Here is a 13,407-nt window from a genome sequence, read left to right on the forward strand (position 1 = left end):
AGTTTGAAGCAGAGAAAGGTTTACTGTAGGGTCATGTGAGGAGAAGGGTGGCTTGTGCCCCCAAAACCCTGAACTCCCCGAAAGGTTTCAGCAAAGCATCTTTAAAGGCCAGGTGAGGGAAGGGGGTCGCTGGGTATGTGATCAGCTTGTGCACAATTCTGATTGGCTGATGGAGAGGTAACAGGGTGGTGTCACAGGGGTTAACATTATCAGTGCTTAGGCTCCAGGAGGCCTGGGGGCTATGTGCTCAAGGTCACCAAGTAGTTAACATCTTCATTTGGTGGGGGGGTTTTCACATCTGTGAAACAACTCAGGAAATGTGCACCAGATACTGTTACCTGGGTGCTTCAGGGAGGAGCTAAAGCAGAGGAGATGGGGGAAGGGCCTGTCCGGGGAAGGACCCATAGGGTCCCGCTCGGTTACATTAGTGAAGGCACCTAAAGTCTGCTGTGCTCCTGAGCAGACACCCGGGTAAGCCCTCCTGGATTGGGGACCTCGGCTCCAGAACAGCCCGGAAGTCCTTGTGGGCCCCAGACATGCTGAGGTCCAACCACTCAGTACTTGCATTCCGATTTGCATGAAAACAAAAAATATTTGACACTTTCGTGCCTCTTTCAGACTCCCAAAGTGGTGTGAGTGTCCTCTTCTTTCTCTTCCCTCCACTGTGTGTAATTGGGAAGAAAGGTGTCTGCTGGCCCCGGGGACAGCAGGTGGCCGTCTTTGCTCTCTGGCTCTCGGCCACGTGGCCACTGCACGGTGGTGGCCGAGGGCAGGAGCGTTTCTGTGGTCACTCACCTCAGAAGGAAGGCAACTGTTTTTCTCTGATATTTTGGCAAGAAAGCTTTGACAAAATTAACTGAAATACAGAATCCCTGCTGTTTCAGCTCAGTAAGAGCATTGAATTGTGATTGATTGTTAATTTTGGATTCAAAAACTGCACAACACTAACAGATGTGATTTGAAATATTTTTAATGTATTAACAACTAGGACATCTTTTGTGGTCAGACAGTAAGTTTGTTGATTGGCCAAGTGTGACAATGGCTGGTCACTGGCTCTGGTGTTTTGCATCTGCCAATGGTCATTCCTTTCCTGGCTGCTCCAGCCTCTCTGCCCCAACCCCAGGTGAGTGGCGGGCAGATCACCCTGGACATTCAGCAAGAGCCCTGCCTGCTTGATTCCATGTATGTAAACATAAAGTACCCAGAGAACGGAAAGGACTGAAAAGGCAGCACACTCTTGGAGTCTGGCATTGGGAACCGGGAAAACAAACTTGTTTTTTCGTTAAAATTGACCTATTTGGATTCAGTGCCGATCAGAAATAAATATGCCCTCTTGCGGAAGCAAAATATTTCTGTATTTCAGTGGAAGACCTATATTGTAAAACTGTAACCACAAGTCATGTCTCATCTCACACTAACTAACTGCACGTTTTATCACAGGGACAAGCGGATCTCTTGAAATACGCCAAGAACGAGACCGTGGAGAACCTGAAGCAGATCCACTACGCGGCTGTGTCCTGTGGACTCAATAAACCAGGCACAGAAAACACTGACGTCCAGAAGCCGCGCCGGAGCCTTGAAGTCATACCCGAAAAAGCAAACGATGATACTGGAGAATGAGGGCACCTTCTAGAGATGATTACAGAATTTATAACTCTAGGACCAATTGTAGCCAGATGGGACATTTGCTTTGCACTCACTAATGAAAAATAATATTGGGGATTTTAAAGCACAACTGGAATAGCTAATTGCCATCTATTAAAACTGTGAATGTATGTAGCAACCCTGCGTGTGGAGGCAAATAAACTCTTTAACAAGAAATTCTCTTCCTGGCCCAAATATGCTATATTTGTATACAAAGACATCATAACTCAGTTCCAGTGTGAACAACAGACTAGCCACTCTAGTTCCAGCGAGAAACAGACCTTTTCCTAACTGAAAACAATGTCTTAAGACGCAGATGGATTGTATGGTCTAATATTAGTATTTACTGGGGGAAAACCGAATCTACAAGTTTTACTTATGTATGATTGCTGGGGTCTCTGGGTTCCAGATGTTTTTGGAGGCGTGCCTGCTGAGCCATGGTTACGAAGGAGAATGTAAGTAGCCTTGAACTTGGAGAGCCACTAGGTTCAAGGGCACTGCGGCTGGACGGACACTCCTGGCTGGAGACACCTGCTGGGTACACAATGTAAAGGCAACCAACCTGGAAGCAACACACTGTACATAGTTTTTCATCGTATTAAGTAGTGGTCACATTAAAAAGATATTTTATGATATTTCTCCAATAACAGTACGTGAATTTAATGAAAGTTTAACTTTTTAAAAATTTCCAGTTCAAGATATTCTACTCTTAAGAAGAGTGGCCAGTTACTTGGTGAACAGCTTTGTCAAAAATAAGCTGCTTGTCTGGCTTGACATTTTGCTTTTAGTACATAGAGCAGCCATGACTTTACACAGTGGCAGCTGTCTGTAAAGCAACCGACACCTCTTCCCCCTTCTCAGCCTGTTGATTCCTGCCATAGGGGAGTGAGCCTGGACATGGTGCAGACAGTAAGCCAGTGGCAGGTGGAGGGGCTAGAATGGGTGCCATGCTCCCCTGGCCAGCCGTCTTTAATCCAAGACTTTATTGTCCAAATCAGTGAAACTGCATGCTATTTTAGAAAACCTACTGGACACTGAAGCCTAATTACTGCTTCTCCTAAAGCAAACTGCTCTCAAATTTTGGAAGGGTAAAAGCTTTCTAAATCTTCAATAACTGCTTTTTCATTTGTCCATATTGTTTTCAGTGACTCAGGTAAGTAAGCCAGATACCTATGTGGAATCCACAACTTGGTGCCTCATTATTTCATCACAGTTGTTAGGGAAATGCTCAGGCTGATATATTGAATTTATTTATGCCCAGACCCTGAAATATCCTTTTACAAAACAATTCCTTCTTTTCCCAGTTCTTGTCATTTGCCTGCTGATAGTGTGCTTAAATTAAGGTATACATCTCCACTGGTCTTCACTCAATGTCATTCCAGTCAGAAAATTAAACCTCTCTGTTACTTGAATAATAGTGTGGTTTCCTGCTCACACCAGCCAGCAACCAGCCAGCAGCTTAGGCTCTTAGCTCTGAAATGAACTCTACATTGGAAAAAAAACGAAAACAAAAACAAAAACAAAAATATGTAGAAAATAGTAAAGAATTAAAAGTAGATTTGTAGACTGAGAAATAAAATAATGTGTAACTTAGATTATTGTTAGCAATCCTTGAACTTAGCTGGCAAGTAAATAGCAATATTCAGTGAAAAATCAAGAAATCATAAAAAATGACTTAAAATGTTACAAAATTGAAAAAAATTGCTACATTTATAGTAATGGCAGATATTATCTAATATGTGACTTAAATGACTCTGAGACCAAGGCACCTGTCATTGGCTAGGGTTCATATAGGCTTTTAGAACCAGCAAACTTCAAAACCGAAGGGGGACTATGAGATCATTCCATCTGATGTGTCCTTTCCCAGATGCAGATGTTGCAGACAAAAGCAATAAAATGCGGTGCCCGAGGTCACAAAGTCTGTCGGGGAAGTGACCCAGCCCAGGGTTTGCTCCACGTTTCCATGCTAAGAAAGTCAGCCTTCTTTTGACCCCTCTCTTCAAAGGAAAAAAGCAGGCGCACTTGCTGGGGGGTTGTCCCCCAAGTCGCAGTGTTTCTCCTGCTTGTCCAGATCCCACTCCAGGCAGCACTCGATGACCCAAATCAGCAGAGCACACAGTCATGGCTTATTTGCGGCTAAGTGACCCTCTTTTCTGACTAAGAAAGATTCTAAAGGATGAAATACAATTGTTTAAGGAGGGGCAGTGATGGCCAGAGTTGATGTGGTCTGAGGTTTAGAAATGTATTCTTTCACACATGAAGAAAACTGGAACCGGGTCGCAGGTAAATGTGACTCCTAAGTTTAGACCCTGTTCCTAAAGCGCGCTGTAACTATGTGGGAGGTTTTTTCCAGCCCTGGGATCCACTAGGTCTAGTCCATTTGGTTGCACCTGGCCTCTACTGTGTGGCTTCCCAAGGGAGGAACGAAGTATGAAATAGGCTGAGATACAGATTTCCCGAGAGAGTGTTCTCTTGATATCAGTTTTCCTATGCCTGATGCTCTGGGGGAGGGAAGATTTGAAACCCACTTCTTCCTTCTAGACACACCGGATGGAGTGGCCACACCTTCTTCGCTGGGGAGGAGAGGGCAGAGCAAGTGATCCTAGCTGTGCTTTGGTCTTTTTGGACAGTGAGTGTGATGCTGGGGACCTTACTGGCGGGGCCGGGTGAGCTACAGGGAAAAGCCGTCTGCATTTTGGGGAAGGTCTGCTGGCGTGCTCAGCGGGCCCCCTGCTTCTCTCCGCAGGTTTCAAGGGCTGCACCAAGGCCACGTGCGCGCTGGGAAGAGGCTGGGTTTCAGAGGCGTCTTCACGGGGCTGCGGGGGTGGCCGGGCGGCGGTCAGAGGTCCAGGGGGCTCACGATGGTGAAGCCCGAGTCCTTGCTGTTGCCACTGCTGTCGTCGTCGGGGCTGGAGCTGGGGCTGCCGGACGAGGCCGAGGCCGAGGCCGAGGCTGGGCCGGTCAGCGGGTCTGAGAACACTGGGGCGCGCCGGGCCAAGCTCCGGAGGGGCCGCGGGGCCTGAGCCCGGCCCACCGGGGGCGCCCTGGCGCTGCCCCCTTCGTCGTCTTTGGAGACGAGGATGAAGTCGTCTGTGTCGCCTTTCTCCATGCACCCCGGCGCTGCTGAAGGGGCCTGGGAAGGAGTCAGAGCACAGGGGAGGAGGGAAGAAACGGTGAGACGGTGAGATGCGGAGCAGGGGGGCTGCAGGGGGGCCCAATGTGTTCCATCTCCTTCTATCTCACAGCTGGCTCATCCGGGCTGAGCGCCGGGGGGCTCCCGGGACAATGCGGGGGCCTGGGAGCTTCTACAGACACAGAAACCCGGAATGGTCCTTTGCAAAAAGTACAGAGACGCAATGGCTTTCCTCTACGATTATTTAACTTTCTTTCTGAGTAATTATGTGTTTTGTTTTTAACGAAAGCAGCTGACATCCAAGGACACTGGTCAAGGTTTTGGGTTAAGATCAGAGAAGCTCCTGCCAGCCCTGGGATGGAAGTACAGCCACAGTCTGACCAGGGATGTTCCAGCCTGGCAGGAAGAGCCCTTGCCCACGGCCCACTTCGCCAATGCAGTGGCCACACCTGCTGCCTGCCCCGCCCGCCTACTCTCCCCGAGGGGTGGGGGGAACTGGGGCAGGGCCTGAAGTCTAAGGAGGGGTACAGAGCCCCTTGGCTGGAAGGCCCCCGGGGGACCTCTGGCTCCAGCACGGCCAAGACCACCTTTGGGCTCTGGGCAGAGCCTGGATAGAGAGTCAGCAACACTCCTCAGGGAATCTGGGCGTGCCTGACAGGCCCCCTCTGAATTTCATGCTCTCCTGAGTGACATGCGGGCCAGCGGCTAAATAGTGGCTCAGGTGCCTCCCCCTCTGACAATCTGCCTACTTTTAAGAGATTTAATCGGAGAACAGGAACAGAATGGCATTAAAGATGCCAGTGCCGAGACACAGCAGGCCTCAAGGTTCTTCAGCTCAAGTTGTAAAGCTGTTTACAGCCTGTCAACACAGCAATTCTTACAAAACGGAAGAGACATGCAGCACTTGGCCCTGCAGTAGAAGGGGACGTGATCCCTAATGGCACTAGGGCAGTTTGGTGAGACAGATGGCCCTTTCTCATCCCATTACTGCCCTCCGTGAGGTGGTCAGGGCCGGGGGGCCTCAGGGGAGGGTGTCCCCCCATGTCCATGCCTGCACGTCAGGCCTTGGCTTTGGCCTCCCACCTCCAGACTGCAGATGCTTTGTTCATGTGACTGCTGTGCTGAGCTATAAGCCGCGAGAACCTTGACCTCCCACCCCACTCAGGAGCTTATCTGAGGTTGACAACAGAGTGAGCAAGCACAGTCCTATTTTCAGAGCAGTGTCTCTACCGCAGAAATGCCATGATAACCTATCCGCCTTTAGCATACAGTGAGGACACGGGCAGGACTTGAAGAGGAGAAACACCTGTAACGTGTTTTAGCCTGTGACTAGAAGGAAAGATGGTTCCTACCGTCACTAATTATCTGGCTTGTTTCTGGAAAAGCAGTGGAGTCAAGTTATAAACGGTGAGTGACACCGCCCTCCCCCCAGTTTCTGGATAAAGCCATGACCGGCCCAGACAAGGCATGTTAGAACTTCCAGGGCTTCTGCAAACATCTTTTCTTCTTACCCCACTGCACCATTATCTTACGAACCAAGAACTGAGGCCCAGGTCAGAGGCCTGGAGACTTGGCCAACGTCACAAGCAGATGAAAAGACCCCATTCTTCTGGATTCCCACCTAGAATTTTTTTCTAGACACAAGTAAGCTTTCTCTCTGGACTTCCATAGCAATCTCAGCTACTACCTGGCGCTGTTTCTATCCTTTACAGAAACTTTGTAATTTCCTAGGTCGGTCTTCTCCTTCTGCCAAACACAGGCGTGTGTCACACAATATAAAAAGTTTCTCAACATGTCAGTCCTGCGTAAAGCTGGCCGGGACCGCCACCTTCCCCGCCCTGACACCCCACCTCTCCTGTTGCTCAGCTTGATTTAGGATCGCAGTGGAAGCAGGTGCTGTTCAACAGGAAGGTTCCACGCTGATGAAGTGTCCCCTCTCTGTGCTGTCCAGGCAGATAGCCCTACTCACATGAGGATACTGAGCATTGGAGAGGTACCTAGTGTGACTGAGGAACTGAATTAACTTTGAATTCTCTTTGATCCTGAGGAATCTATATTGAATTTTAAGTAGACACCTGTGGCTAGTGGCTACTGCGTTAGCCATCTGCGGCTCTGGACCACAGATTAAAAATATGGGACCAAAGACTGGTGAGGCAGGTGATACGGGCTGATGGACTGATGAATCAAGGGTCCTCCAAGTCCCTCCTTCTGCTGTGGTGGATCTGAGTGAAGTTCATCCAGAACCTCCCAAAGATTCACAAAGAAGTGTGTGAAGGACAGACTGCGGAAGGGAGGGACAGAATGAAGCTCTTTTCACCCTACAGAATACAATTTCCAGGACTTCCCTGGTGGCGCAGTGGTTAAGAATCCGCCTGCCAGCGCAGGGGACACGGGTTCCATCCCTGGTCCGGGAAGATCCCACATGCCACGGAGCAACTAAGCCCATGTGCCACAACTACTGAGCCTGCGCTCTTGAGGCCCCGAGCCACAACTACTGAAGCCCACGCGCCTGGAGCCCGTGCTCCGCAACAAGAGAAGCCACCGCAATGAGAAGCCTGCGCACCGCAACGAAGAGCAGCCCCCGCTCGCTGCAACTAGAGAAAAGCCCGTGCAGCAACAAAGACCCAACACAGCCAAAAATAAATTAATTTAAAAAGAGAAAAAAAAGAATACAATTTCCCCTCTGCTGTTGGCAGAGCTCGAGAGAAGATGTGTGATCAGATGGAAAGAACAGCCACATCTCCACCAGCTTCCCAGGGGGGAGTGGGGTGCGTGCACTGCCACAAAGGAAGAGCCCTTTTAAGTCCCTGGTGGGGGGGGCACTGGCAGGGGGACCGAGCCCTCTGCCCCCAGGTGGGGTGAGCCCAGTTCTCTGCGGGAACGAGGGCCTGTCGCACCGCATCCCCTTCCCGGCTCACGGCCAGCTCACGTGGAGGCTGCACTGGGTCCGCTGGGGCAGCGCTGGCCACTGGTAGCTTCTTACAAATCTGAAAACTGGGAAGGACGATTACAAAGTATACTCAAGAAGTTTTCGATTAGCAAATTTGTTAGTGTTCTTCAAAGCTCTTTTTCTGTAGTATTTTTAGACATTCAACTAAAAAAAAAAAAAAATCACGCTAAATTTTAAAATAAAATTGTCGACTAAAAATGGTCAGGGGGTGGGCCTAAGCTCAATAATATGTGAATAAATAAATAATTATTGAAAAATTAAACATCTGGGCATGGAAGGGGAATCTGGAGGAACTAATCGAGGTAAGCTTGGAATGTTACTGTTGGATTCATGTGGCTTTAAAATGCAGACTCAAAATGCTCTCTGAAAGTTCCCTTCTAAAGCTGGATGAAACGGACCACGCAGGGTTCTCTTCTGGAAGAGTACTCTTAAAACTGAAAAAGTCCCATTCTAAAATGTCATTTTGCTTCTTTAAAATCGTAAAAAATATATAATTTACAAGCATCTGGATGCTAGTTTTTGAGAAAGTAACTTAGATGAGAGCTAATGGGAGATTTTCAAGATGAAACTCTGCACACCATTTTAAAAAGAATATTATTAGGAATGTTTAGTCCCATCAGATCACACGCCGGGAGGCAGCATGGTGGAGCTGGAAGCTGACTGAACTGGGACAGGCATTCTGAAAACAATTCCTCACTGGTAAAACGAGCAGGTATTGCTTCGATCCTTCCTAACTGGAAAATTCTGGGATTCTATGTTAGAATAAATTACATACAATGTTGACACCCAAGAGTGCAGGTCAGCAAACGACAGCTCATGGGCCAAATCCGGCCTGTGGCCTGTTTTTGTGTGGTTCTCAAGCTGAGAACGGCTTATGTATACATATATATTTTTTTTAATTTTTATTTTATATTGACGTATAGTTGATTAGCAATGTTGTGTTAGTTTCAGGCGTACAGCAAAGTGATTCAGTTATACATGTATCTATTTTTTTTCAAATTCTTTTCCCATTTAGGTTATTACAGAACATTGAGCAGAGTTCCCTGTGCTATACAGGAGGTCCTTGTTGGTTATCTATTTTATGTATAGCAGTGTGTATATGTTAATCCCAAACTCCTAATTTATCCCTCTCCCCCAACCTTCTTCCCTCAGTAACCGTAAGTTTGTTCTCCCAAGTCTGTGAGTCTGTTTCTGTTTTGTAAATTTTAAAGGGCTGTAGAAACAAGCAAGCAAGCACACCAAATACAAAAACAGATATGTGCCAGAGACCATATGTGGCCTGAAAATCCTAAAATATTTACTCTCTGGCCCTTGACAGAAAAAAATTGCTGACCTATGTGGCTTAGAGGATGGACATTGAGAAGTCCTTCCCCATGAAGGCCAAAAAGGTTCTAGGCCAGTGAAGTACACTCAAGACAGCATTAGGAAAGCATGGACAGTACTTCTTGTGCTAAAGGGGAATGGAGGCATCGGCTGAAGGCAACTGACCAATAACTGAGGCAGAGATCCGGCTTTCTAACACCGCACCGTGGGACTGGCGGGAAGTTGAGGCCGAAGCTGCTGCATACAGGTGTGTAGGTTGCGCACTGCACAACTCCAGGAGACACTAGTCTATTCTGAAGGGCACTACCCAGGGCACTGGAGTACACGACTTGCACAGCTATGTACATCACCCCTGGCTTAGGTCACTTGTATTTTACAGTTGAACTTCACACGTGGTCACGTGAGGTAACTTCGGTGGGCTTGTATTATCCATAATTTGAATGTGTGTGCATCCCCCCCTCCCCTTCCGTCTCAGGCTAACGTGACAGTGTTCTCAGAGCGCCTGTACCTGCTTGGCGGCCCTGGGCAGGTGGCCCTGGCCGCTGGAGCAGTAGTGGTCGTCTGAGATGGTGATCTGCTCGTTCTCCTCGGCTTCCAGCTGGCTCTGGTTGAAACGCAGGGAACCTTTTAGAATGTCTTTGATCTGTTTTCAAAGAAGAAGAAAATCCATGAGAAAGATGAATGAGTTTGGTTTTAAGTGTCAGCTAAACCTCGAATACATCTGAATCAGACTTGTCATTGACTGTTCTTTTATAGCGTGGATATGAATTTATGACCATAAGAAAGTAATAACAGGAGAAAAAATCCAGCGCTATATCAAAACCACTGACTTACGAATGACCAAGGAAAATGTCACAGCCTGAATAGCCAGGTTCTCACAGGGGAAGACGGGGCGTCACGCCCTTGGGGGTTACCCTAGAGCAGGAAACACCACGTGCCCTCCCACCCAGCTCCACGGAACAGCCCTCAGCCTCTGAAGGGGCCACCCCAGCTGAGGGCTAATAACGCAGGCCGCGTCTCTCCACTGACAGTTCTGTTCCATTTGGTCCTTCAAGGGTTGAGTCACTGCGGCCCTTGAGGGGCTGAGGCCTGTTATGGGAGGTGATCGTTTATGCCCTGTGCTCCCGGGACATTCGTGATGAGCGACTGGACTTGAGCTGGACCACACACACCACAGCAGCTTCGATGAGGAGCAAACAGAACAGCTTTGCTAGGAGGAAGGGGCAGGCGTGGGAAATGAGAAACCAGTCTGGGCTGCAGGCTCGTCAGACATAATTGCTGGACGGAGCAAGGGGCGTGAGCAGGTGGGCAGTCGGGAGGGGTCTGTCTGGGAGGAAATGCGGGGCCAGGGGACGCTGGCTCTGATGTCACGGTACCCGCGCCCTGGTGCCCTCCCCAACAGGCACTAAAAGGGTGGCCCGTGCGACACAAAGTCAGAGCAACGGACATACCTGCTTTAGTCCTGCCAGGGAAACCAGAATTTGATCTTCTTTTTCCAAATTTTCTTGTAGTATCACTTCTTGAATATTTACTGAAAATAGAAGAATGACATTTTGTAACTAGTGCCCTGGGTGTAACCGATCTGCTGTCACACCATCACTTCAGACAAGCTGGGGAAGGCTTCTGCCAAGTTTCACAGCAACTCTTCCCACCAAGGACACTCTGCCCATCTAGAGACGGGGCAGGTGCCGGGCCCAGCGCGGGGGCACCGAGCCTGGTACACACCGCCTCCCCCAACGTCCCACGGATGCGCTCTCACGGTGACAGACGTGTGTTACTCCTGCAGAGGGCCCAGGGCGCCCCTTGCTGACCTACGACGTGGTGAACAGCGTGGGGCGTTCATCCAGCGTCTGGGAGGAGGGGTGTTTCCGCTGGGCTTCCTACACTTCTCAGAGTTCAATGCTGTTGCCTCACCCCTCTCGCTAAATAAAGACCAGGTCCTCCCAGGTGACGTACATTAAAGACACCATCTTTAAAAAATGTAAACAGTACAGAATGTTGTCAATTCAACATAATGTTAAAAATAAAAGAACAAGCTCACTGAGTCAGCAGCACTTAACCCGGGGTCTTCCCAGGAGCTGCTTCCCTGTGCCCTGCAGGAGGCTTGGCCTCTGCTGGAGGGGCCTTCAGCCAGACCTGATCTGAGGACCCGCCAAGCCAGCTATCCCGCGGAGCTGCCCACCAAGAGCTTCAGCAAGCAGGGCACCTCGGCCTTCCCCACCGCCCGCCTGACGGATGCGCCCAGCCCTGCTGGGGGCTGTGGTTTCCGAGCAGGGGGTTCTCGGGGGAGCGCAGGAGTGGAAGCCCCCTCCCCAGCGCTACGCAGGAGACTGTGTTCGGGGTGGGGGGGGGAATTGAAACACGTTTTTACAAAGACACCACCTGAGCACCACACTGAGAATCGCTGCAGTAAGCAGGCTCGCCCTCCGTGAACACCTGCTTCCGTATTTCCTGGCCCTTAACGATACCCTATTTACAAGGCCTCACAAGCCACGTTCTCAGGCATTCACTCCACCACGCTGGCCCAGTCTCTGCGCGGGGCTCCTCTGCTCTGTGCCCGGCCCCCCGCGGCCCGCGGTGGCAGAGGCGGGGCCAGCATCCTGCCCTCCCCGGGGCCTGGAGGCTCTGTCCCCAGAGCCCTGCCGGCCGCTCCCCTCAGGGGTCCACCCTCGGCTCCCCTGCGGCCTCCTTGGAGCAGAGCCAAGCGGCCCAGGCCACCCTCTGGCCTCCCCCCACCAGCTCTTCTACTGCCTCGACAATAAGCCCTGTCACACCCGACGTTAGCACAGGCGTCTGCTGGCTTATCTGTGGTCCATCACCCCCAGTAGGGTCCGGTTCAGGACTACACCCCCAGCCCTCAGCAGAATGGCTGGCGCATTTCAGGTGCACGGTAAGTACTGACTGACCGACCGACTGAACAAACATGGAAAAACATCCTTGGAACCTGCACTGCAAAACACTGCTATCCTCAATACTTCCAAAAAGTAGTTCCAGCAAGGGGCAAGGCGAAGACTGGTACTGTCAACATGAGTCCAGCCAGTTTATTAGAACCTTCGCTAAGAATAAATCTACAGACCATACTGACAAGTCCTCTTACAGACAGTAGCAGAAAAACAGCAGCCTTAACTTATTCAGAAAATGTGACTGGAGTTTCTGGCTAATAGAAAGGCCTGCTTCAAAACAAGAGAGCAAAATGAATGGGAATGGAATAATAGATATAATTAGAGAGCGAATGTTTCTGGTTTCCTTCAAAGCCTGTAACAATTTGTTCTCTCTCAATTAAAAAAAAACAACAACAAAAAACCCACCATAAAGTCCACTCAACAAGACATTAACGACAACCAACTGCAGAAGACTGACCAGGGACAGTTCTGCAGGTCTTTGGGAGGATTGAGAAGGGTTGCCTTTGTTTTCAGGACTGCTTGGCTTTTTTTTTTTTTTTTTTTAACATCTTTATTGGAGTATAATTGCTTTACAATGGTGTGCTAGTTTCTGCTGTATAACAAAGTGAATCAGCTATATGTATACATATATCCCCATATCTCCTCCCTCTTGCATCTCCCTCCCACCCTCCCTATCCCACCCCTCTAGGTGGTCACAAAGCACCGAGCTGATCTCCCTGGGCTATGCAGCTGCTTCCCACTAGCTATCTATTTTACATTTGGTAGTGTATATATGTCCATGCCACTCTCTCACTTTGTCACAGCTTAAGGCAGAGCTCGGGGCCCAGGGCTGCCTGGGCAGTTTGGCCGGGCGGTGGCCCTGCCCCACTGAGCCGCTAGGGGGCAGATCCCCAGCTCCGGTCGGTCACGGAGGAGGAGGCAGCAAGGGAGAGCTCCCAGGCCCCGGGAGGAAGCTCAGCCAGCGGATGCAGGGGCACCGGGACGGCTGGAGGAAGCGCGGGGGGTTCTCGGGTCCAAGGAACTAACGGAGGCCGCACCTGGCAAATCGGGGGCCAGGAAGAGAGGCGATCTGTAGAGAGCAACTGTGATAGGTTATGTCCTGCCCTGCAGGACCTCTGTCTTCTGTTGCCCCTTGGAGAGTTTGCTGTGGAACATCGCGCGGAGCCGAAGGGCTTGGCCAGACTGCCTGGCTCCCGTCTCCAACGTAGTGGTGGGGCCCACGGTCGGCAGCAGTAAGGACCGCAGGCCTTGGCTGACAGGGCAGTCAGTGGCTCCAGTGGGGACAGAGGCCTAGAAGGATGCGGGAACAGAGCCTTCCTTAGAGGCCGGCAAGGACCCGGAGGGCACTCAGAGGCCCTTCCTCAAATAACAGAGGGACACGTGAGACAGACCAGAATCCTGACGCCCCCCGGGCAGGAAGAAGAGACAGAGTGGGGAAACGAACTGTGGGCCTC

At 50.2% G+C, this 13,407-nt stretch overlaps 2 protein-coding genes across 10 annotated transcripts in view; one reads left to right on the forward strand and one right to left on the reverse strand.

Moving 5' to 3' along the window:
- Positions 1-1,821, forward strand: part of PLCL2 (phospholipase C like 2) — a 192,899-nt gene extending 191,078 nt beyond the window's left edge. For 2 of the 3 annotated variants that reach the window (XM_059920385.1, XM_059920386.1), the window contains exon 6: positions 1,441-1,821. In XM_059920385.1, coding sequence (XP_059776368.1) covers positions 1,441-1,620 — 180 coding nt within the window. In that variant the 3' untranslated portion in view covers positions 1,621-1,821. The remainder of the gene's footprint in view (positions 1-1,440) is intronic. The other variant, XR_009502847.1, reaches the window with a different exon arrangement.
- The window catches only part of TBC1D5 (TBC1 domain family member 5), a 537,570-nt gene continuing 525,115 nt past the window's right edge, over positions 953-13,407 (reverse strand). For all 7 annotated transcript variants that reach the window (XM_059920388.1, XM_059920390.1, XM_059920392.1 and 4 more), the window contains 3 exons: positions 10,502-10,581; positions 9,559-9,693; positions 953-4,777 (listed from right to left, as the gene is read on the reverse strand). In XM_059920388.1, coding sequence (XP_059776371.1) covers positions 4,484-4,777; positions 9,559-9,693; positions 10,502-10,581 — 509 coding nt within the window. In that variant the 3' untranslated portion in view covers positions 953-4,483. The remainder of the gene's footprint in view (positions 4,778-9,558; positions 9,694-10,501; positions 10,582-13,407) is intronic.

The sequence above is a fragment of the Balaenoptera ricei genome, chromosome 4 (genome assembly GCF_028023285.1).
Source record: "Balaenoptera ricei isolate mBalRic1 chromosome 4, mBalRic1.hap2, whole genome shotgun sequence".
NCBI classification, from domain to species: domain Eukaryota; kingdom Metazoa; phylum Chordata; class Mammalia; order Artiodactyla; family Balaenopteridae; genus Balaenoptera; species Balaenoptera ricei.